The sequence below is a fragment of the Microtus pennsylvanicus genome, chromosome 5 (assembly GCF_037038515.1).
Source record: "Microtus pennsylvanicus isolate mMicPen1 chromosome 5, mMicPen1.hap1, whole genome shotgun sequence".
Lineage (NCBI taxonomy): Eukaryota > Metazoa > Chordata > Mammalia > Rodentia > Cricetidae > Microtus > Microtus pennsylvanicus.
The window spans coordinates 116,319,046-116,343,335 of record NC_134583.1 but is presented as its reverse complement, the minus strand read 5'-3'; the positions used below and the strand labels follow the sequence as shown (position 1 = coordinate 116,343,335).

General features: G+C 46.7%; 1 protein-coding gene across 2 annotated transcripts in view; it reads left to right on the top strand.

Moving 5' to 3' along the window:
* The window catches only part of Ide (insulin degrading enzyme), a 96,760-nt gene that overhangs the window by 59,462 nt on the left and 13,008 nt on the right, over positions 1 to 24,290 (top strand). Inside the window, exons 12-18 of one of the 2 annotated variants that reach the window (XM_075973916.1) lie at positions 4,080 to 4,182; positions 10,309 to 10,431; positions 12,947 to 13,029; positions 16,145 to 16,289; positions 21,212 to 21,322; positions 22,211 to 22,331; positions 24,063 to 24,154. In XM_075973916.1, the coding sequence (XP_075830031.1) occupies positions 4,080 to 4,182; positions 10,309 to 10,431; positions 12,947 to 13,029; positions 16,145 to 16,289; positions 21,212 to 21,322; positions 22,211 to 22,331; positions 24,063 to 24,154 (778 nt within the window). Of the gene's footprint in view, positions 1 to 4,079; positions 4,183 to 10,308; positions 10,432 to 12,946; positions 13,030 to 16,144; positions 16,290 to 16,761; positions 16,907 to 21,211; positions 21,323 to 22,210; positions 22,332 to 24,062; positions 24,155 to 24,290 lie in introns of both variants that reach the window. The other variant, XM_075973915.1, reaches the window with a different exon arrangement.

Here is a 24,290-nt window from a genome sequence, read left to right as displayed (position 1 = left end):
GTGTGCACATGGACACACACACCTGTGCATGCTCACACACACAACACACAAACAGGTGTACACATGGACACACTCACACCTGTGCGTGCTCGCACACACACAGATGTGTGCACATGGACACATACACCTGTGCATGCTCACACACACAACACACAAACAGATGTGTGCACATGGACACACACACCTGTGCATGCTCACACACACAACACACAAACAGGTGTGCACATGGACACACACCTGTGCGTGCTTGCACACACACAGGATTCAGCATTTTTCATAAGTCTGGGTTTCCTCAGCACTTGCCTTTTGCTGCTGTTGTTTGATTTTGTTTTGTCAATAGAATTTTGGCTTGTTTTTCACTTCTTTTGATTACCTGTGAGACCTCTTCTGTAGCATGAACAATAAAAACCCAGAGACAGATACTGGGGTACTGGGGTTCAAACTGAAGATCAGAAAAGCAGAACAGCCAAGCCACTAGAGAGACCTTTTACCTCCACCAGATCTTCATATCGAAGGGGCGAGATCTGTCTCCAGGTCTCAGACTCCACACTCCAGTGACTTTCAGTCTCTTTCCCTTTACAGTCCTCTCTCCGCCTAGCCATTTCGCTTCTTTCTCCCAAACACTGTGATTAAAGGTGTGAACCACCACCACCTGGATCTGTTTCTGGATTGATTTTTATGTAGCCTAGGGTAGACTTGAACTCACAGAGATACATCTGCCTCCGTATCCCTGAGTGCTGGGATTAAATTTGTGTGCCACCATTCCCCACCTGTGTGGCTAACTAGTGTGACTGCTTTGCCCTCTGATCTTCAGTCAAGCTTGATTTATTAAAACACAAATAATATACCACTATACTCTTTTTCATTTTCTCTCAGACATTATTTGCAAAAGTCCATGAGAAGTCATCCCCTGGAAACTACACTGTCTTTTCATATCTGTAATCAGGAACCCTTCCAGTGCTGCATTCCTGACATCATAGCTAGCCTGCATTCTAGCCTTCTTTCTTTTCTTCCCCTCTTTTATTCAACATAGATTCTTTTGTCATACAACATAATCTGAGTAGTTTCCCCTCCCTCTACTCCTCCTAGTTCCTCCCCTCCTCCTCTCCCATCCAGATCTACTCTCTGTCTGTCTTTAGAAAAGAACAGACTTCTAGGAGATAACAACGAAACACAACAAAATAAAATAGGATAAGATAAATGAAGTTGGATAAAACAAGCCAATAGATGCCGGGCAGTGGTGGTGCATGCCTTTAATCCCAGCACTCAGGAGGCAGAGGCAGGCAGATCTCTGAGTTTGAGGCCAGCCTAGTCTATAAGAGCTAGTTCCAGGACACAGGCTCCAAAGCTACAGAGAAACCCTGTCTTGAAAAAAGAAAGAAAGAAAGAAAGAAAGAAAGAAAGAAAGAAAGAAAGAAAGAAAGAAAGAAAAGAAAGAAAGAAAACAAAAAACAAAAAAACCCCAAGCCAAAAGAAAATAAATAAAAGAGCCCCAAGAGAAGGCACTAGAATCAGAGACCCACTCATTTACAGGTCCAGGAGTCTGGCTGTGGGTTTCTGTATTTGTTCCCATCTGCTGCAGGAGGAAGCTTCTCTGATGATGGCTGAGTAAGGCGTGATCTGTGAGTACAGCGGAATATCCTTAGGAGTCATTTTATATCATCATCATCATCCCAGTAGTATTTGGTTTTGTCCTAGGTCTCTGGGCTGTCTAGCGTCTGGTTCTTGGTCACCCAGGCAGTGTCAGGTATGAGTTCCATCTGACGGATCGGGCCTTAAGACAATCAGACATGTGTTGGTTACTACCACAACGTTTATGCCACCATTGCCCTAACATATTTTGTAGGTAGGACAGAGTGTCGATCAATGGTTTTATGGTTGGGTTTACATTTCTCTTTAGGTGACCTGCAGAGTACCTATTCATATCATAAATACTAGAACCTGGGGGTGGAAGCTCTACGTAGGTACCAGCTCTCTCTTTCTCAGTGTTCATTGAGTTGTGTGGGTGTCTTACTGTCAGTTTGTGGAGAGCAGCCTATTGTCTTGGCAATAGCCTAGGTTGTTTGGGGGTTTCCATGGCAGACCGGAAGGGAGAAGCAGAACCTCTGACTTCATGCCAGTTGGCTTGAAATCCTCAATTCAAAAAGGTTCAAAACTGGCTTTGTCCCTGTGAGGGGTTGGTGTGCCGGTGGAAGTGTAACGATTTCAGTTGAGACAGGTGAGACAGAAGTGTTGCTGACGCTGCTCCCCAGGAAAGGCTTATGGAAGTTTGCTGATAAAAGGCTTCCATTCCCCTAGCTCCTTATTCCTCAGTGCTTGACGTCCAGCTCACAGCATGTCTCATGATAAGCAAGTGCTCCACTCTTGACCTACATCTTCAGCCCAGTGTGTCTTAGAATCGTCTTTGCCTTTGGACATTTCACCTCTACCTTCCCTCCTTGTATTAGTGACTTTTCTGTTGCTGTGCCAAAATACCATGGCCAAGGCAACTTAGAGAAGGAAGAGTTGATTTGGCTCCAGAGGCTTGAGACCCATCAAGGCAGGGAACTGTGGCAGCAAGCAGCAGGCATGGCAGCAGGAGCGAGAAACTGAGGCCTCACATCTTGCCCTGCACCTGTGGAGCAGAGAGAGCAAACTAGAAACGCACTAGTTTGTAATATTTCAAAACCCATCCCTGGTGACATACTTCGTCTAGAAAGGCCACACTTCCTACACATACCCAAACAGGGCTCCCAACTAGGGACCAAGCATCCAAATGCTCAGACTATGGAGGACATTTCTCATTCAAAACACACTTTTTGACTATTCCCATTTGAGTTCTCCTTTAGCTAGTTTCCGGTGTCTCATCAAAGATAGACTTTTTAAGTTCCGAAGATGGGTGTCTCTCTTTGTTCTTTCCTCTAGCAGCAGGCAGACCAGTGTGCACGGAGTAGACAAATTTGGTGTTAGTTTCTGGTAGGAAAAGAACACAGAACAGAAGATAACAAGTTGGTAAAGGTTGCTTTGAGTTTGTGGGGCAGTGGAGGGCCCTGATCTCCTAATTCTGTGCTAAGGATTGAATCCACAGCCTCACAGCTGCTGGGCATGTCTTCCCCACTGAGCTGCTCCTCCAGCCCACGTTTGATGTCTGTGTGATCACTCCATGATGCTTTTTTAACCATCAGTGTTCACTGAGCCTGGGCTGTGCTGAGCAGGAATAGGCTTTTGTAGATATTTCATTATTAGTAGAAGTTTTTGTTTTTGTTTCAAGACAGGATTTCTCTGTGTGGCCCTGGCTGTTCTGGAACTCTGTAGACCAAGCTGGCCTTGAACTCACAGAGACACCCCCCACCCCACCCTCTTGCCTCCTGAGTGCTGGGATTAAAGGCAAGTACCACCACTGCCTAGATGTAAAGACTATTTCCTGACTACTTTGGTTTTGTTGCTGCTGTTTTTCTTGAGACATGAGTCTTAACTATGTAGCTCTGGCTAACCTCCAAATCATGATGTCCCCACCCAGCTGGGATTACAAAGAGGTGCCACATCCCTGTTCTTTGTTCTGTTTTTCCCCTAGCTGTTCTTTTAAATTAGTCAATAGCATACCTAACAGACTCTTTCCTATGGTAACCTTTCTCACTAGAAACGATGGGTTATACCCAGAGGATAATGGGCTGTACTCAAAAGCCTGTGCATGTGTTGCTTGTCTTTTGGGTTTTAAGAGGCCCGAAGTGGTTATTTTTGTCAACTTGACTGATACAAGCTAGGGTCCTGTGAGAAAAGGGAACCTCAATGGAAAAAAAAAATGCCTCTATCAGATTGGCTCACAGTCAGTGGTTGGCCCATTTTCCTGACAATGTTGATGTGGGTGTGTCCAGCTGCTCCTATTCCTGCCTCCAGGTTCCTGCTGTGACCAGCAAGATAAACCCTTCCTTCCCCACTGTGCTGTTGGTCCTGGCGTTTACAGGGCAACAGGAGGTGAACTAGGATGAGGCCCAATATGTTCTTGACCATTACTTCCGTTTTCATGAGTCAGAGTCCGTACACATTTGCACCATAAGTTTTCAGGCTTGCTTCTGTTTGCTTTCTCCCTCTGTCTCTAGGGTGGCAATAGTTTCCAAATCATTTGAAGGGAAAACTGACCGCACAGAGCAGTGGTATGGAACCCAGTACAAGCAAGAAGCCATCCCAGAGGAAGTCATTCAGGTAGGTTTACGTCATCTGTGAATAAGCCTGAGCTATGAGGAGCTAGGGGAACCCAGATCCCCTCGATCCTGCCACGCAGGTTCCAGAGCATGGAGAGTGATGGCACTGTCACCTTTGCTGCTTGAGAAGGGTCAGAGGAACTGGAGGTTTCTCATGAAGCCTCGTGATCTGGCTCCTGCAGACGCCCAGCCTTCCTGCATCTAAGCCCTCAAGTGTGGGGAGCACAGTTGCGCAGCACCAGGAAGGCAAGAGATCCGAAGACAAGGGCAAGCTGCTGAGGCCGGCTGTACTGCATGGTCCTGGCTGGGGCTCACGGTCCTGGCTGGGGCTCGCAGTCCTCGCAGTCCTGGCGGGGCTCAGCCCACTTTACTTTCTGCTAGCATTATGTTTTGCCCTCATTGGTCACTCTTTTTTCAACACAGGAGAACTATGACTTATTTCCAGACTGTTGTGCTAAGATTTCATTCTCCCAGTTTTTTGAGGCTTTGCTTAGCTGAGTAGAATCTTTTTCTCTCTCACTTGTTGGCTGTGGACCCTTGTTTTGGTCCATTACCAACAGTGCCAGAAAACCTTATAAGTAATGATTGTTTTTATTTCAGTGACAATACAGGAAAAGAAATATTTTTTCCATTTTTATTTTCTTGTGTGTGCATGATATGTATGTGGAGGTTAGACAACAACGTTGTGTGGTCAGCTCTCTCCTTCTGGCTCCACACGGGTTCCAGGGATGGAGCTCGAGTGTCCAGGCTGGTGTGGCCAGCGCTTATATCTCTGTCTTAAAAAAAAAGCAATAAAGTAAGAAAAAAGTATCACTGATACTTTGATGCCCTCCAGGATGTGACTAAATCCATATTCTTTTTTTTTTTTTTTTTTTTTTTTTTTGGATTTTTCGAGACAGGGTTTCTCTGTAGTTTTTGGTTCCTGTCCTGGAACTAGCTCTTGTAGACCAGGCTGGCCTCAAACTCACAGAGATCCACCTGCCTCTGCCTCCCGAGTGCTGGGATTAAAGGCATGCGCCACCACCGCCCAGCTAAATCCATATTCTTAAACTGAAGAAAATTCAACTTTTTTCCAGTCAGTCCTGGGACTGAAATAACCTGAAAACAAGGAGAACCTTCTGTTTACCAAATTATGAGTATAGCAGCCTTGCCCTGGAGAATTTTTCTCAAGTTTATCTGGAAGTTCAGCAGTGAGGTGGCTTGCTGTGTGTTTTCTGTCCTCTGCTCTGCCTTTCTGGAGACACGCTGCAGCATAAATACTCTCTCTCGTCAGCATCTCTACTCTCCCTGTGCCAAAAGACCACATGTGTCAACACCAAAATCAAGCTGCAGCGTCCACAAAGCTGTGACATGTCAACTAGCTGACAAGTGACCGAATCCGGAATTATTGGCACTAGTTTGCCCCTTTGGGTTTTCAATAATAAAAAGCCCGTTTAGTTGTGAGCCTGAGCTTTAACAGCTGACCCATCTCTCCAGCCAATGCAGTGTTGTCAGTTAGGGTTCTGGGATCTGTCCAGCTTCGCTGTTGGAACCAGTTTGTGTCATTCTCGACCTAGATCTGGTCTTTGTTTTAACCTTGTTTTGAAAAATTGGCTTACCTAATAGTTTGCATGTTCTGGAAGAAATGGGCCAGGCCTTAAGCCTGAAGTGATGGGCCGGTGAGTGTGCTCTGTGGGCTGGTGAGAGTGCTCCTGGGCTGGTGAGTGTGCTCCTGGGCTGGTGAGTGTGCTCCGTGGACTGGTGAGAGTGCTCCTGGGCTGGTGAGTGTGCTCTGTGGACTGGTGAGTGTGCTCCGTGGACTGGTGAGTGTGCTCCGTGGACTGGTGAGTGTGCTCCGTGGACTGGTGAGTGTGCTCCGTGGACTGGTGAGTGTGCTCCGTGGACTGGTGAGAGTGCTCCGTGGACTGGTGAGAGTGCTCCGTGGACTGGTGAGTGTGCTCCGTGGACTGGTGAGTGTGCTCCGTGGACTGGTGAGTGTGCTCCGTGGACTGGTGAGTGTGCTCCGTGGACTGGTGAGAGTGCTCCTGGGCTGGTGAGTGTGCTCCATGGACTGGTGAGTGTGCTCCATGGACTGGTGAGAGTGCTCCGTGGACTGGTGAGTGTGCTCCATGGACTGGTGAGAGTGCTCCTGGGCTGGTGAGTGTGCTCCGTGGACTGGTGAGTGTGCTCCATGGACTGGTGAGAGTGCTCCTGGGTTGGTGAGTGTGCTCCGTGGACTGGTGAGTGTGCTCCGTGGACTGGTGAGTATGCTCCGTGGACTGGTGAGAGTGCTCCTGGGCTGGTGAGTGTGCTCCGTGGACTGGTGAGTGTGCTCCTGGGCTGGTGAGTGTGCTCCGTGGACTGGTGAGTGTGCTCCTGGGCTGGTGAGTGTGCTCCGTGGACTGGTGAGTGTGCTCCGTGGACTGGTGAGTGTGCTCCGTGGACTGGTGAGAGTGCTCCGTGGACTGGTGAGTGTGCTCCATGGACTGGTGAGAGTGTTCCTGGGCTGGTGAGAGTGCTCCTGGGCTGGTGAGAGTGCTCCTGGGCTGGTGAGAGTGCTCCTGGGCTGGTGAGAGTGCTCCTGGGCTGGTGAGTGTGCTCCGTGGACTGGTGAGTGTGCTCCGTGGACTGGTGAGTGTGCTCCATGGGCTGGTGAGAGTGCTCCTGGGCTGGTGAGTGTGCTCCATGGACTGGTGAGAGTGCTCCTGGGCTGGTGAGTGTGCTCTGTGGACTGGTGAGAGTGTTCCTGGGCTGGTGAGTGTGCTCCATGGACTGGTGAGAGTGCTCCTGGGCTGGTGAGTGTGCTCCGTGGACTGGTGAGAGTGCTCCTGGGCTGGTGAGTGTGCTCCGTGGACTGGTGAGAGTGCTCCTGGGCTGGTGAGTGTGCTCCATGGACTGGTGAGTGTGCTCCGTGGACTGGTGAGTGTGCTCCGTGGACTGGTGAGAGTGCTCCTGGGCTGGTGAGTGTGCTCCATGGACTGGTGAGTGTGCTCCATGGACTGGTGAGAGTGCTCCGTGGACTGGTGAGTGTGCTCCATGGACTGGTGAGAGTGCTCCTGGGCTGGTGAGTGTTCTCCGTGGACTGGTGAGTGTGCTCCATGGACTGGTGAGAGTGCTCCTGGGCTGGTGAGTGTGCTCCGTGGACTGGTGAGTGTGCTCCGTGGACTGGTGAGTGTGCTCCGTGGACTGGTGAGAGTGCTCCTGGGCTGGTGAGTGTGCTCCGTGGACTGGTGAGTGTGCTCCTGGGCTGGTGAGTGTGCTCCGTGGACTGGTGAGTGTGCTCCGTGGACTGGTGAGTGTGCTCCGTGGACTGGTGAGTGTGCTCCGTGGACTGGTGAGAGTGCTCCGTGGACTGGTGAGTGTGCTCCATGGACTGGTGAGAGTGTTCCTGGGCTGGTGAGAGTGCTCCTGGGCTGGTGAGAGTGCTCCTGGGCTGGTGAGAGTGCTCCTGGGCTGGTGAGAGTGCTCCTGGGCTGGTGAGTGTGCTCCGTGGACTGGTGAGTGTGCTCTGTGGACTGGTGAGAGTGCTCTGTGGGCTGGTGAGAGTGCTCCTGGGCTGGTGAGTGTGCTCCATGGACTGGTGAGAGTGCTCCTGGGCTGGTGAGTGTGCTCTGTGGACTGGTGAGAGTGCTCCTGGGCTGGTGAGTGTGCTCCATGGACTGGTGAGAGTGCTCCTGGGCTGGTGAGTGTGCTCCATGGACTGGTGAGTGTGCTCCATGGACTGGTGAGAGTGCTCCTGGGCTGGTGAGTGTGCTCCATGGACTGGTGAGTGTGCTCCGTGGACTGGTGAGTGTGCTCCGTGGACTGGTGAGAGTGCTCCTGGGCTGGTGAGTGTGCTCCATGGACTGGTGAGTGTGCTCCATGGACTGGTGAGAGTGCTCCGTGGACTGGTGAGTGTGCTCCATGGACTGGTGAGAGTGCTCCTGGGCTGGTGAGTGTTCTCCGTGGACTGGTGAGTGTGCTCCATGGACTGGTGAGAGTGCTCCTGGGCTGGTGAGTGTGCTCCGTGGACTGGTGAGTGTGCTCCGTGGACTGGTGAGTGTGCTCCGTGGACTGGTGAGAGTGCTCCTGGGCTGGTGAGTGTGCTCCGTGGACTGGTGAGTGTGCTCCTGGGCTGGTGAGTGTGCTCCGTGGACTGGTGAGTGTGCTCCTGGGCTGGTGAGTGTGCTCCGTGGACTGGTGAGTGTGCTCCGTGGACTGGTGAGTGTGCTCCGTGGACTGGTGAGTGTGCTCCGTGGACTGGTGAGAGTGCTCCGTGGACTGGTGAGTGTGCTCCATGGACTGGTGAGAGTGTTCCTGGGCTGGTGAGAGTGCTCCTGGGCTGGTGAGAGTGCTCCTGGGCTGGTGAGAGTGCTCCTGGGCTGGTGAGAGTGCTCCTGGGCTGGTGAGTGTGCTCCGTGGACTGGTGAGTGTGCTCTGTGGACTGGTGAGTGTGCTCTGTGGGCTGGTGAGAGTGCTCCTGGGCTGGTGAGTGTGCTCCATGGACTGGTGAGAGTGCTCCTGGGCTGGTGAGTGTGCTCTGTGGACTGGTGAGAGTGCTCCTGGGCTGGTGAGTGTGCTCCATGGACTGGTGAGAGTGCTCCTGGGCTGGTGAGTGTGCTCCGTGGACTGGTGAGAGTGCTCCTGGGCTGGTGAGTGTGCTCCGTGGACTGGTGAGAGTGCTCCTGGGCTGGTGAGTGTGCTCCATGGACTGGTGAGAGTGCTCCTGGGCTGGTGAGTGTGCTCCATGGACTGGTGAGAGTGCTCCTGGGCTGGTGAGTGTGCTCCATGGACTGGTGAGAGTGCTCCTGGGCTGGTGAGTGTGCTCTGTGGACTGGTGAGAGTGCTCCTGGGCTGGTGAGTGTGCTCCATGGACTGGTGAGAGTGCTCCTGGGCTGGTGAGTGTGCTCCGTGGACTGGTGAGAGTGCTCCTGGGCTGGTGAGTGTGCTCCGTGGACTGGTGAGAGTGCTCCTGGGCTGGTGAGTGTGCTCTGTCGGCTGGTGAGTGTGCTCTGTGGACTGGTGAGAGTGCTCCTGGGCTGGTGAGTGTGCTCCATGGACTGGTGAGAGTGCTCCTGGGCTGGTGAGTGTGCTCCGTGGACTGGTGAGAGTGCTCCTGGGCTGGTGAGTGTGCTCTGTCGGCTGGTGAGTGTGCTCTGTGGGCTGGTGAGAGTGCTCCTGGGCTGGTGAGTGTGCTCCATGGACTGGTGAGAGTGCTCCTGGGCTGGTGAGTGTGCTCTGTGGACTGGTGAGAGTGTTCCTGGGCTGGTGAGAGTGCTCCTGGGCTGGTGAGAGTGCTCCGTGGACTGGTGAGTGTGCTCCGTGGACTGGTGAGAGTGCTCCTGGGTTGGTGAGTGTGCTCCATGGACTGGTGAGAGTGCTCCTGGGCTGGTGAGTGTGCTCCGTGGGTAAAGGCACTTGCTGCCAAAGCTGATGGCTAGGGTCCAGTCCCCAGAATCCACCTGGTGTGTGGAAGAAGATGATCCCTACAGCTTGTCCTCTGACCTCCACATAGGCAGTGTGTGGTGTGTGTGCAGCTGAATACAAAATAAACAAGAGGGAAAAAATAGAGTACCAAGGTGAAAGAAGCCCCCAATTAGCCTGGCCTTCAGGCCATAGATAGAGGCAGCAGTATAATTGAAAGTATGGATTTAAATATCCCTGGGTAGGTGCTTATTTTTAAAGAACCGCAGCAGGTATGATCCCGTCAGCGTCTCTGTGTTCCACAGACTCGGATTTTTCTTTAACTAGCTGATTAGAAGCTGCAGGAAGAAGAAAAAAAATGTATAGATAAATGTAAAATCTCTTTTAGTACCAGAAAGATAAACTGAACGAAGTGTCATGAAAATCTGTCAGCATCCATTGCTTCTGGTTGTAGCCCCTTCATATATGACGAGAGAATGCTCCTTCCTGTTTGCTTGGTATAGCAAGGACACTGTTTTTTGTTGAGTCAGCCAGGCTGGTGTCTCACTGGGGATCCTTCTGCCTCTGCTTCCCGAGTACTAGGGTTACAAAATGGAAGAACCATGTGCCAGAGAGCATTTACCACTGCTTTGCAGTGTGATACTGAAGATCAAACCAGGGGATAGCCTCAGCCCAAAGACGGTATTTTTAACTCAGGTTATATTCATAATTGCTTTTGTGTGTGTGTGTTTTATTATTCATCTAGAAGTGGCAAAATGCTGAACTGAATGGGAAATTTAAACTTCCAACAAAGAATGAGTTTATCCCTACAAATTTTGAGATTTTGTCATTGGAGAAAGATGCGACACCGTACCCTGCTCTTATTAAGGTAACGTGTTGAGTCTGTGTTTCTTTGTTTATGATGGGGCTTTCTTATGGTACCCAACTTTTGGGGCTCAAGTGATTCTCTTGCCTTCACCCCTGAATTTCTCGTGCTGTAGACTTGTACTAGCATACCATATAGTCAGTGGTTTTAATTAATAGGTCAGCAGACCTATTAAATGGAGAAATAGAGAGGTCAGTTCTTACATTTGGTACTTTGTTCGTTTAGAATTTGTCACTCCTATGAGGTGACAGAAATTCTGTAAAAGAATACGAGAAATACTATAAAGTTAAAAATACAGCAGCAAATAAAGCTACTGAATAACATAGGAACATGGGATTGCTTTGTTGTAGGAGAAAAGTCAGGGCTCTTCTGGATGGTAAGTCTGTTGAAAGGTCTCCTTTCTACCCAGTAAAGATCGGTAAAGAAATGGCTCTGAAGCCGGGCGGTGGTGGCGCACGCCTTTAATCCCAGCACTTGGGAGGCAGAGGCAGGCGGATCTCTGTGAGTTCGAGACCAGCCTGGTCTACAAGAGCTAGTTCCAGGACAGGCTCCAAAACCACAGACAAACTCTGGCTCGAAAAACCAAAAAAAAAAAGAAAAGAAAAGAAATGGCTCTGTGCCACTTCATGCAGGGTCAGGTCGAAAGCCTGTTTGAGGGAAGTCCTAACACGTAACTGACTACACGGAGCTCCTGCAGTTACAAGTCAGGGAAGGGTGACTGGTAGGGCTCCCTCCTTTTTCAGAATATTCTTTTCATGTCATTATTTCAGTCCATGGATAAAATGTGTAAAAATTTGCAGCATATTCTTGGTTCTAAACTTGCACACTAAAACTCATGATAGTAGACACTGCCTTCCATTGTTTTTATCTTCCCGTGACCTAATACCCAGATGAAGTTGGTAAGACAAGAGTCATTGTTTAGGAGCATGAAATTTAGTTTATCTTAATAGGTTATTAATGAAATATCTTTTTTTCCTTTAAGGTGACTTTAATGATTATGATTAAGAAAAGGAGAACTGTTTTTATTAATTGCCTCTTTTTGGGTGGAGGTGTTAGAGGGCTGTGCTCAAGTTAAGCACACATTCTACTATAGCACTATAATCTCATTGTTTGTTTGTACAGTTCTGGGGCTTGAACCCAGGGCATTGCATATGCTAGGCAAAAACTCTACCACTAAGCTATTTCTTTAGGCCCTGTGTTTTAGATAGGGATTTGCTATTGTAGCTCAGGCTAGCCTTGCACCTGATGTAGCTAAGACTAGCCTCCTCAGTCCTCCCTAGATTCCAAATTCTGGCATTGCAATTATGCCCCTCTGCCTGGCCGAACTGTTTTAAATGTTTTGTCAGAGTAAAGTGCTGAGCACATTAAATTGTTTGTATCCCTTAAACAGTTTCAAGGTTTAAAATGAATACTTGAGAGCATTCTTGGTATAGAATAAATGAAATAAGTTATTATTAGATTGTTCATTTTGGTGTGCTTTTTACTGTGGCATAGCAAATTGTTCTAAAATTTACCAGCTTCAAAACCACAAATGTCTTTTTAAAAATCAGTTAAAACCACAAGATGCATTTTCTGAGGGCCTGGGGTCTAAATGACAGGGATCAGTAGTTCTGGCTCAGGTTCTATAATGAGGTTATCGTTGAGTATGTTTGAGGTTTCTTCTAGGACTTTGTTCCTTAGAAGGCTAAAATAGGGCTGGAGAATTCTCTCCTAGGCTCAATTTTGTGGTTGTTAATAGACCTTAGGTCTTCAGCATGTAGATTTCTCAACTCAGTAGAGTTGTTTGACATGGCAGCTGGCTGTCCCCAGATGATTGACTAAAAGGGTACTGTAATGGCCAAGGTCTTACATTGTCGGAGCCAAAGTCTTTTTTAAAGATTTTTATTTATTATGTATAGTGTTCTGTCTGCATATATGCCTACTCGACAGAAGAGAGCACCAGATCTCATTACAGATGGTTGTGAGCCACCATGTGGTTGCTGGGAATTGAACTCAGGACCTCAGGAAGAGCAGTAAGTGCTCTTAACCTCTGAGCCATCTCTCCAGTCCCCATGGGAGCCAAAGTCTTACAGTTGAATCTTGGGGATAGAGTACCCCTGAGCCTGTGGTTTCCTGTCAGTTAGGCAGGCTAACTTGTACTATACATGGGTGTGAATCCCAGCCAACAGGGTTGTGGATCACCTAGAGGCTGGGCTGGCTGTCAGATCTATCCAAAAGATGTCCTGTGACCTCTTGGGCACCCAGTGTCCAGGAAGATGATGTCAGAACAGCTGGTACTGATGTCTCCTCCACCATGCTCTCATCTCCCCATTCAAGGGACATAGAGAGCTAGCTTCTCTGCCACAAGAACTGGCAATCTTCTCTCTGTTCTGCTTGCTAACCTGGGTGCTTCAAGATTGTGAGACAGCAGCAACCTTCAGAATAATGTCCTTTTCCCCTCAACTTGAAGAGTATTTTGAGCAGATACTTTTATGAAGTGTACCTCTGTTTCCCTAATGAAACTGTTTCTCTGTCACAGGATACAGCCATGAGTAAGCTGTGGTTCAAGCAAGATGATAAATTTTTCTTGCCGAAAGCTTGTCTCAACTTTGAGTTTTTCAGGTATGTAGTTAAATCCAACTTAAGAAATCAACAATTATGTTTTTGTTGAGTGTTCTCTTCTTAAGCATCCATTCTTGAGATAATAAGAATTAGATTTCTCCTATACAAGAAAAGGTTGCTAAGAAGTGCTGAAAATCAAAGTTAATTCTTCCTTGCATTAATGAATGTTCCCTTTAGCTCAGTTGACTTATCGTAGCTCTTATTAGGAGGGTCTTCTTAGCCTTCAGGATTTGGGAATCTGGACGAGCTATAGATTTATCCAGAAGCTTCATTTAGGAAAAATTAATGTTTGAAATGTTTTTGTTCATTTTTTTCAATTCCTGAAGCTTGCCCAGAGACATATGTGTATGAATAAATAAATACGTGTGTGTGTGTGTGTGTGTGTGTGTATGTGTATGTACCCAGGGATGTGTGCATAAATAAATACATGTTTGTATATGTAAATGTACACATGAATGTGTTTATACACACCCACAAAGAGAAGGGAGGTGGGATTTGGGTTTTTTGACATAAAATCTCAAAACCATACCTCACATGACAGTGTTTGTCTTTTAGAGAGGTCTATGCAGGAGCCTTCTAACAATTGCAGAGTTGACCTTGAAGGTCTGGCTTCCCCTTCAGAAGAGCAAAGCCCAGAGAGCACCTTGACTCTGACCTCATCACAGACCTTGCACCAGGGCCTCTAGACTGCAGTTTCCACATCTCTGACCCTCAGACGCATGTGCATTTCATGGTTAAATGTTAGTAGCTTTAACTGCTAAATCTTAGAGTGCTCTAGAGTAATGTAAAATAACACACAGTCTGGCTGTTCTGCCTGAGCCTTAGTGTTGGGATTACAGATGTTCACTACTAAACCTGACATATACTATAATATTATATTTTTAAAGCCAATGTTCTCATAAAAAGTGAATTTATTATTAGGCGATGGTGGCACATTTCTTTAATCCCAGCTCTTTGGGGGCAAAGTCAGGCGGATCTCTGTGAGATTGAGGCCAGCCTGGTCTACAGAGTGAGTTCCAGGGCTACACAGAGAAACCTTATTTTAAATAGAGAGAGAGAGAAAGAGAGAGAGAGAGAGGGAAAGAGAGAGAGAGAAACTGTATGTGTATGTTGTATATGTCTTTTTCACCTTTCCAGAAATAGGATTAGATTATGTATACTTTATGTATACATTACATTATGTATACTTAAAACCACAGTTTTAAAGACCCGGTAAACCATATGAAGGTGTATAGTGTCTGAATACAATATAATATATTTGAGCCAGAATTTGCATATTTCAGTGGAATCATGTCTCTTAAAAGTATATTTTTTGGCCTACTCCAGTGCCCTGCACACATAGTTGTGTGACGTGGTGTTTTAGGACATTTGTAATTCTTTTCTAAGCTTGAGTCAGATGGCATTGGACCACCAGTCCTGGCACTACTGACTTTCAGCCCCACCTGACTACGTTCCAGTTGCCAAAGATGTTGCTTTGACTTTGTCATGGCCTTACTTTCCTTTTGATGAGCTGGCTCACTCAGTCTCTTTCAGCACACCCGCCTCCCTGGGTGTGGTGTGTGGTGTGGTGTGGTGTGGTGCGGTGCGGTGCGGTGTGGTGTGGTTTGGGTGTGGATGGTGTGTGTGTGTGTGTGTCTGTGTGTGTGACAGGGGAGGGGACTTAAGTTTAAAGCTGCTCATTGCCTAAAAGAGAGAATTAAGTAGCAGCCTCCATTTAGATTTTTCTGTTTGATTTTAATTTTCCTAGTGCCTAAGCATTTTATCTGTATTTTTGATTTATTATTAGCTTGGATAAAATAGTTAGCATTGCTCTCAGCCCATTATGTGTATGTAGTGCAGTACAGTCACTACTACAGGAGAGTAAAACCTTTCCTTTGCTTCCAGGTAAGGCAGAAAGCACAGTCCTTGGTCTGGAGCAGTAGTGAGCGGTAGTAAGGAAAGTCCTCCTGTCCATCTGCCAGATTGCCCCAAGACTTGCTCCCCTGCTTGCTCTGGGTGCAGGCCCAGTGGGTCCCGTTATCACCATGGAGTAATTTTCCTCCCTGCCCTCCCCACTTCTCCTTATTTTCTGCTTTTTATCCCATAACCCGACCACCACCTGGTGAGCCCTCGGGGCTCCCGATTCCTCCTCACTAGCTCCCCGACGCTGCTGAATACCTGGCTCTTTCCTTGGTGCTGACAGAGCTGAGCAGTGTTGTATAGGCAACCGAGCAGGTCATTTAACTTTAGTTTGAATCCCAAACTCTGGTGCTACCAACCCAGGTGCCCTGGGGAAAATAGCTTCCTGACTGGGCGGTGAAAGTTGTCTTTGACTGCTACATGGTCTCTTCTCTTTTCATACACTCTCACATACATATTTTCATACTGTAATTATTTTCTAATCCTAGCTGCAGTTCTGTGGTAAACTTTATTAATGTTCTGATAGTACTCTAGTTCTGTTGATTACGGGTAAGCTAATATTTTCACAATTCTTTCCAATCTTTCTCTTTTAAGACCATGTGGTTAGAGCACACAGGTTTCCCAGCCTCATATTTCTGAACTTTACGAGTATAGCTTGCTTGGAGAGAGAAGAGATGCTGTATCGACTCACCAGCCCTGTCTCCTCCCTGCGTCTGAAGGACGGCCATGCTCTTTAACCTTTTCTTCTTCTCACCTTCCTTTCCTTTCCAACTAGTCAGGTAGCCTATGCCAGCCGTTCTCAACCTGTGGGTCACGACCCTTCCACAGGGCTCACATATCAGATATCCTGCATATCCGATATTTACATCACGATTCATAACAATAGTAAAATTGCAGTTATGACATAGCAACGAAATAATTCTACGGTTGGGGGTCACCACAACGTGAGGGACTGTGCTAAAGGGTGATAGTGTTAGGAAGGTTGGGATCACTGCCCTGCACCATCTGAGGTAATCAGTTCTCCTCACCATCACCAGTGCACGCATATAGCTTGGCTCTGACGTCTTCTTAGACCCTTTTCTCCTTGTGGCAAAAAGGAACCTGTTCAAGAATTCAGCCATGCCCTCAGGAAATGATAGAAACTGATACTTGCTGTCCAAGGCCCAGCACCCGGGAAGTGACAAACCGCTCTTTCACTGTCCGCGTTCTCTTCCAGCCCATTTGCTTATGTGGACCCCTTGCACTGTAACATGGCCTATTTGTACCTTGAGCTCCTCAAAGACTCCCTCAACGAGTATGCATATGCAGCAGAGCTAGCGGGCCTGAGCTATGACCTCCAAAATACCATCTATGGGATGTATGTAAGTACCCATGCTCGGCCTTCCACTCTCAGCGTTTACATTGATTGGATGGAAGCGTTTGGAACTGTGGGTATGACTTTCTTAAAAAAAAAAACACTTTATGGTTTATCACATTTTCTTTTTATTTAATTTTTAAGTAAACTTTTATTCTAACATTCCACTGTGTACCATTCATTGTATGCAGAGTTTCCTTGATTTTTTTTAACCATCTTTCATCAGAATGCCATATTTTTCTCCTCAAACAAAATTGTGCCCGCCCAAGGTTTAGCTCTCACCCATTCTGTATCTGAACTCTTGCACTTTAGAAAGACAGAATGACGTCATCTCTTTGTAAACACGTGAGGCTGGCCTGTCCTGTTTCCCCAGAAGTCAGGTCACGAGGCTGCATATTCATACTCTTCGGTCATGTTTCTTGACTGTCATGCCGCCGTCTGAGGTATCAAAGCATTTCTTTTGTTTTTCTTTTCGTTAGTCGCTACATTTATGCTGATCCTCTCCATTGCAACATGACATACCTGTTTATCAGGTTATTGAAGGATGATTTAAAAGAGTATACATATGCAGCACGCCTGTCAGGTTTGAGCTATGCCATTGCAGCAGGGATGAATGCAATTCTTGTAAGTAAAATGCAAGCCCAAGAAAAGGCACCACACTGTTAGAGCTTTCTGTTGAGCTTGGGAAACTATTAACGTCTGCATCTTTAAACAGGAAGGTTGATGGGTTTTTTTCCTGCACCTTTTAAATGACTGAAAGTTTCAAATTAGTGTTAGCCCACTAACAAGTGACTGGGACAACTTCGTGCATCTTGTGAACATGCCTGTGTGCCACATATATGTGCATGTTCTGTTTGAAATGTCTAACATACTAATCCTAAAAGCATTTGTTTCTCCCAGTGTGTTTGAGTCCTTTTCTACTTATAAGGAAAGGCTGTTTGTTATTATTGTGGTGCTTGGATTACATAAGCATCTTTTATTTCTATAGACAGTAGCAGAAAGATCCTGTGTTCAGATCTGCCTGGCACTTTATTTTGTGGCATGTTTCATTAACTGTTTTACATATGTTATTCTTATATCCTGCCCTTGATGATATCTCAGTTGTGAATTAGCATCCATTTAATGACACACGTTTATTCTCACTGATCTTGAAAGCATGTGTTTAGTAAAAACTGAGGTGAGCGCATGTCCCAAATCTTAAAACAAAAGGTTTTAAAATTTCATTTCTTTTTCTTTTTTTCTACATTATTTTTTGGGTAGCTGTTGTTCAATGTATAAGAATATGTATAGTCTAACCATTTTCATATTCTGTAGATTGAGGCTCAAAGATCAAAAGTAGCCACAAGTATTAAAGTAATAGTCCATTTTGTTTCTTACAAGTGGCATTTATCAGATGGTTGTTGTGGCTCACGTGGTACACAGAGTGCTTTCTGTGGCCAAGGACTTTTGCTCCAGCCGTGGTTCTTGCCTGTCATCCTCACAGGGTAGTTCTCTGTGCAGTGTTCACTCCTCACAGGGTAGTTCTCTGTGCAGTGTTCACTCCTCACAGGGTAGTTCTCTGTGCAGTGTTCACTCCTCACAGGGTAGTTCTCTGTGCAGTGTTCACTCCTCACAGGGTAGTTCTCTGTGCAGCTCTCCTGTGTTCTCTGTGCAGTGTTCACTCCTCACAGGGTAGTTGTCTGTGCAGTGTTCACTCCTCACAGGGTAGTTCTCTGTGCAGCTCTCCTGTGTTCTCTGTGCAGTGTTCACTCCTCACAGGGTAGTTCTCTGTGCAGTGTTCACTCCTCACAGGGTAGTTCTCTGTGCAGCTCTCCTGTGTTCTCTGTGCAGTGTTCACTCCTCACAGGGTAGTTCTCTGTGCAGTGTTCACTCCTCACAGGGTAGTTCTCTGTGCAGCTCTCCTGTGTTCTCTGTGCAGTGTTCACTCCTCACAGGGTAGTTGTCTGTGCAGTGTTCACTCCTCACAGGGTAGTTCTCTGTGCAGCTCTCCTGTGTTCTCTGTGCAGTGTTCACTCCTCACAGGGTAGTTCTCTGTGCAGTGTTCACTCCTCACAGGGTAGTTCTCTGTGCAGCTCTCCTGTGTTCTCTGTGCAGTGTTCACTCCTCACAGGGTAGTTCTCTGTGCAGTGTTCACTCCTCACAGGGTAGTTCTCTGTGCAGCTCTCCTGTGTTCTCTGTGCAGTGTTCACTCCTCACAGGGTAGTTCTCTGTGCAGTGTTCACTCCTCACAGGGTAGTTCTCTGTGCAGTGCTCCTGTGTTCTCTGTGCAGTGCTCCTGTGTTCTCTGTGCAGTGTTCACTCCTCACAGGGTAGTTCTCTGTGCAGTGCTCCTGTGTCCTCTGTGCAGTGTTCACTCCTCACAGGGTAGTTCTCTGTGCAGTGCTCCTGTGTTCTCTGTGCAGTGCTCCTGTGTTCTCTGTGCAGTGCTCCTGTGTTCTCTGTGCAGTGTTCACTCCTCACAGGGTAGTTCTCTGTGCAGTGTTCACTCCTCACAGGGTAGTTCTCTGTGCAGTGTTCACTCCTCACAGGGTAGTTCTCTGTGCAGTGTTCACTCCTCACAGGGTAGTTCTCTGTGCAGTGCTCCTGTGTTCTCTGTGCAGTGTTCACTCCTCACAGGGTAGTTCTCTGTGCAGCTCTCCTGTGTTCTCTGTGCAGTGTTCACTCCTCACAGGGTAGTTCTCTGTGCAGTGCTCCTGTGTTCTCTGTGCAGTGCTCCTGTGTTCTCTGTGCAGTGCTCCTGTGTTCTCTGTGCAGTGTTCCTGTGTTCTCTGTGCGGTGCTCCTGTGTTCTCTGTGCAGTGCTCCTGTGTTCTCTGTGCAGTGCTCCTGTGTTCTCTGTGCAGTGTTCACTCCTCACAGGGTAGTTCTCTGTGCAGCGCTCCTGTGTTCTCTGTGCAGTGCTCCTGTGTTCTCTGTGCAGTGTTCACTCCTCACAGGGTAGTTCTCTGTGCAGCTCTCCTGTGTTCTCTGTGCAGTGCTCCTGTGTTCTCTGTGCAGTGTTCACTCCTCACAGGGTAGTTCTCTGTGCAGTGCTCCTGTGTTCTCTGTGCAGTGTTCACTCCTCACAGGGTAGTTCTCTGTGCAGTGTTCACTCCTCACAGGGTAGTTCTCTGTGCAGCTCTCCTGTGTTCTCTGTGCAGTGCTCCTGTGTTCTCTGTGCAGTGCTCCTGTGTTCTCTGTGCAGTGCTCCTGTGTTCTCTGTGCAGTGTTCACTCCTCACAGGGTAGTTCTCTGTGCAGTGCTCCTGTGTTCTCTGTGCAGTGCTCCTGTGTTCTCTGTGCAGTGTTCCTGTGTTCTCTGTGCAGTGCTCCTGTGTTCTCTGTGCAGTGCTCCTGTGTTCTCTGTGCAGTGCTCCTGTGTTCTCTGTGCAGTGTTCACTCCTCACAGGGTAGTTCTCTGTGCAGCTCTCCTGTGTTCTCTGTGCAGTGCTCCTGTGTTCTCTGTGCAGTGTTCACTCCTCACAGGGTAGTTCTCTGTGCAGTGCTCCTGTGTTCTCTGTGCAGTGCTCCTGTGTTCTCTGTGCAGTGTTCACTCCTCACAGGGTAGTTCTCTGTGCAGCTCTCCTGTGTTCTCTGTGCAGTGTTCACTCCTCACAGGGTAGTTCTCTGTGCAGCTCTCCTGTGTTCTCTGTGCAGTGTTCACTCCTCACAGGGTAGTTCTCTGTGCAGTGTTCACTCCTCACAGGGTAGTTCTCTGTGCAGCTCTCCTGTGTTCTCTGTGCAGTGTTCACTCCTCACAGGGTAGTTCTCTGTGCAGCTCTCCTGTGTTCTCTGTGCAGTGTTCACTCCTCACAGGGTAGTTCTCTGTGCAGCTCTCCTGTGTTGTTCCAGGTACTGCACATAGAAATATAACCACACCCTTTCCCCTTCCTTGCTTTCCGAATACAAGGCTTTGAGAGACTGTTAAAGTAAATCATTCTAAGGTGAAAACCTCATAGTGCATACACTCTTATTTTTTGTACAGATTTGTTTGCCATTGGCATTTAGAACATCAGCAGAACTTATAAAATAGAGGGTAATTAAGGTTGTGGGTCCTTGTCAGATGACACCGAACAAGCAGCATCAGGCTGTGAAATACAACATTAGGACTGCCTGATCTTTTTCCAAAGGTGATTGTTTTCCCTAGAAGAGGCAGGTAGCTGAGACAGGGTCTTACTGTGTGTTCCTGACTAGCCTGGGACTGGCTGAGTAAACCAAACTGACCTCAGACCTTGGGGCTGCCTGGCCTCCTAGTGACATCCAACCAGAGATGATTATTGAAATATTTCTAAACAGTTTTGGAATGTGTCCAACAGATAGGTAGCAATCCCCTCTGATTTTTGCCTTCTTACCAAATTCATAATTTTGGCGCTGGATTCTTCCAAAAGTCTTGGGTTCAATTCCCAACAACCACATGGTGGCTCGTGAACCATCTACAATGAGATCTGGCATGCAGGCATACATGCAGACAGAGCACTGTATACATAACAATTTTTTTTTTTTTTTGGTTTTTCGAGACAGGGTTTCTCTATGGCTTTGGAGCCTGTCCTGAAACTAGCTCTGTAGACCAGGCTGGTCTCGAACTCACAGAGTGGCACACGCCTTTAATCCTAACAATTTTTTTAAAAGTATTAATTCTACTATTCATCAGAATTTTTCTTAATATAAAATTTAGGAGCTTTGGATGTCACTCCAAGGTAGAGCATATACTTAGCATGGAACTGGAGTTCAGACTCCAACACCAAAAAGAAGATAAAAACTGAAGACACGTTCTGTAATTAAATTTGATACAGTGAGAACATGAATGTCCCAGGGTGGTAGGGGTCACTGTAGTTTGGCATCAGGTGAGTTTACCTCCTGTTGACTTTATTTGGGAAAGGGTATTGTTTAATATGAAGATGACCAGTGTTACGTTAAGCTTATATTACTAATACCTTCAACTCTTCCTGTAGCTCTCGGTGAAAGGTTACAATGACAAACAGCCAATTTTGCTAAAGAAGATTACTGAAAAAATGGCCACTTTTGAGATTGATAAAAAAAGATTTGAAATTATAAAAGAGGCGGTAAGTCTTATAACATGTTTCTATAATTTTTATTAATCCAGTTGTGTTGTCATGTTATAAAAATTGCTGGACTGGAGAGGTGGCTCAGAGGTTAAGAGCACTTGCAGCTCTTCCAGAGGACCTGAGTTCAATTCCCAGCAACCACATGGTGGCTCACAACTATCTGTAACAAGACCTGGTGCCCTCTTCTGGCCTGCAGGCATACATGCAGGGAGAATACTGTATATATAATCAATAAATAAATTTTTTAAAAATTGCTTATAATGGATAGAGGATTGGGGACCAAAAGCATAGTTCTGAGTCATCGTGTTTGCTGGATTTCCCTTAGGAAGCTGAGCCCTGTAGTATACACCTGACTCTGTCAGCTTCAGAACCTACTAGAGTTGCAGAACTAACTCTGGGGAAGCTCCAGTGGAAGTGAGAGACTTCTTACCCCAGCCTTCATTTTAGACACATGCCTGCTTGGGTAGCTGGAGGCTGCCTACTGGAAGAGCTTTCTTACTTTATAGTGCAGCCTTTAGGGCTTATGTTTGGCCCAGGACTGGATAAACTCAGTTTTCAATTGAGTGTCCAATAACTACTACTCCGTTACTTGCTTATGAAGACCTTGGAGATGTACTTTCTGAGGCATGCAAGATGTCCCATAGAGAAGGCATTTAGATACACGTCATGTGCCAGAGGTAAAGATGCAACCTGACAATGAAAATGTCTGCCCTTCCGTGTAAGAACCAGAGAAGGGTTTTAGTTACTGTGCCTAATAATGTAGAAGAGAACAAAGTAAATATCCTTGCATGCCAGTTACGCATAATTTATGTAGAAGAACTTGGATTGTAGCTGATTTTTTAAATTGACTTTGAAAATTAATGAACCCATGTTTCCCTTCCCTAGTACATGCGCTCTCTTAATAACTTCCGGGCGGAACAGCCTCACCAGCACGCCATGTACTACCTCCGCTTGCTGATGACCGAAGTGGCCTGGACTAAAGATGAGTTGAAAGAAGCCCTCGACGGTGAGACTCTCCCATTCATTCCACTGTCTGAGGGCTGGCAGCAAGGACCTCAGAATGTAGTATGGTCCAGTGATATTTACCAACTGCCTCACAGCCAGTCTGTAGGTTAAACAGTGATCGGTTAGAAGGGTCTGTGGATCAGGGACTAGAGCTGGGAAGCATTGAGTAGAAAAATCATTTCAATAAGGATGGGATGGTAAGTGTTAGGCCAGGAAGCTGGAGAAGGGGTGCCTAGGCAGCACAGTGGGGGTGGGCCATGTTCCAGTTCTACAGCGACTGAGAACTCAGTGACTCAAGATAAGAAACAACTTGAGATGTGTGTGTGTGTGTGTGTGTGTGTGTGTGTGTGTGTGTGAGAGAGAGAGAGAGAGAGAGAGAGAGAGACCTTTAAAACAAGGCAGTAGCTTATACTTTTATATTGAAAACAACATCTATAAAATGCCTGACCCATCATAGGTATTTAATTAATTTAATTAGTTCCTAAGGAAGGATTAGGACATGTACAAGGGATGTGAGAAGCAGGAAAATTACTGCTGGGACATGGTATAACAACTGTCACAGGCAGTGTCCACCCACAGATGTTTATATTAGTAAAACTGAGAGAAATGCAGCTAGTGAGATTGCTCAATGGGTAAAGGTGCCCACACCATGCTGATGACCTGAGTTGGATCCCCAGTGCCCATACGGTGGGAAGAGAGAACGGACCCTTGTATGTTGTCCTCTGACCCCTACGTTCACCACCACCGCATACGTGTTGCTACTCTCCGCTCTAGACTGCCGTAAAAAACAAACAACAGATAAATAGACAAACAAATAAAAGTTAATGCAATAAAATTTTAATTTAAGAATTTGAGAGAAAGCTGTATTTATACGGTCTTAAACTGTCCCCCCAAACAAATTAATTCTAATGGGAAAATCTGATTGTGATAGGCTTTGGAAGTGGGCACTTTCAAATTGCTTGCTGAGCATACACAAGCCACTCCATTATTACCTAAAAATAGAACAGTGCATAATGAAAACCCTGGTAGACACCACCTTAGCCAGGTAACTTCAGGTCACATATCCAGTAGCATGGCATACCCCTCATGCACTTGGATGCACAGGGCCTCTGCAGTGCGTCTCCCTGCTGGTGTATCAATGTAGTTTGATTGTGAGAAGACACTAGATAAACAATGGAGTTCTGAGGAACTGTCTCCAGTGTAAGGACGCACGGCCGCTAGTTGTGATACAGGACTATAGATTAGATACTGGAGAGAAAGAGGACATTCTTGTAAAAACTGAAATCCAAGGCCTTAATCCCAGCACACTGGCGCAGAGACAGGGAGATCCTGGTGAGTTCAAGGCCAGCCTGGTCTACATAGCAAGTTCTAGACCAGCCAGGGCTACACAGTAAGACTGTGTCTCAAAAAATTCACAACAAGAAAAAACTAAGACTGAAATTCAAGTAAAGACTGTACTTGGGTTAACAGTATCATATTAGCTTGATGGTAGCGTGCTTGCCTAGCATATACAAAGCCTTGGATTTGATCTTGGAAAAAAAATAGTGTATTGATTGCTTAGGTTTTGATAATCATGTTGTAGTTCTTGAAATATGATAACATTAGACAAATCTGGGTAAAGAGTCCAAAGGGAACTCTAGTATTTTGCAAGTTTTATATAAATCTGAAATTATTTCAAATACAAAGTTTTAAATCTTATATGCAGATCTCACTGTTTCTTACTCATTTGCAGATGTTACCCTCCCCCGACTTAAGGCCTTCATACCTCAGCTCCTGTCACGGCTGCACATTGAAGCCCTTCTCCATGGAAACATAACAAAGCAGGTATGTATGGGTGAAGTTTTAGCAGTCTTTTGTGGATTGCTGTAAGAGATTATCTCTCTGTTCTGTCTTAAGACTTGACCAGCACAATGCTAAGCACATTAGAATTCTAATGCTCATTTTTTTTTTTACTAATATG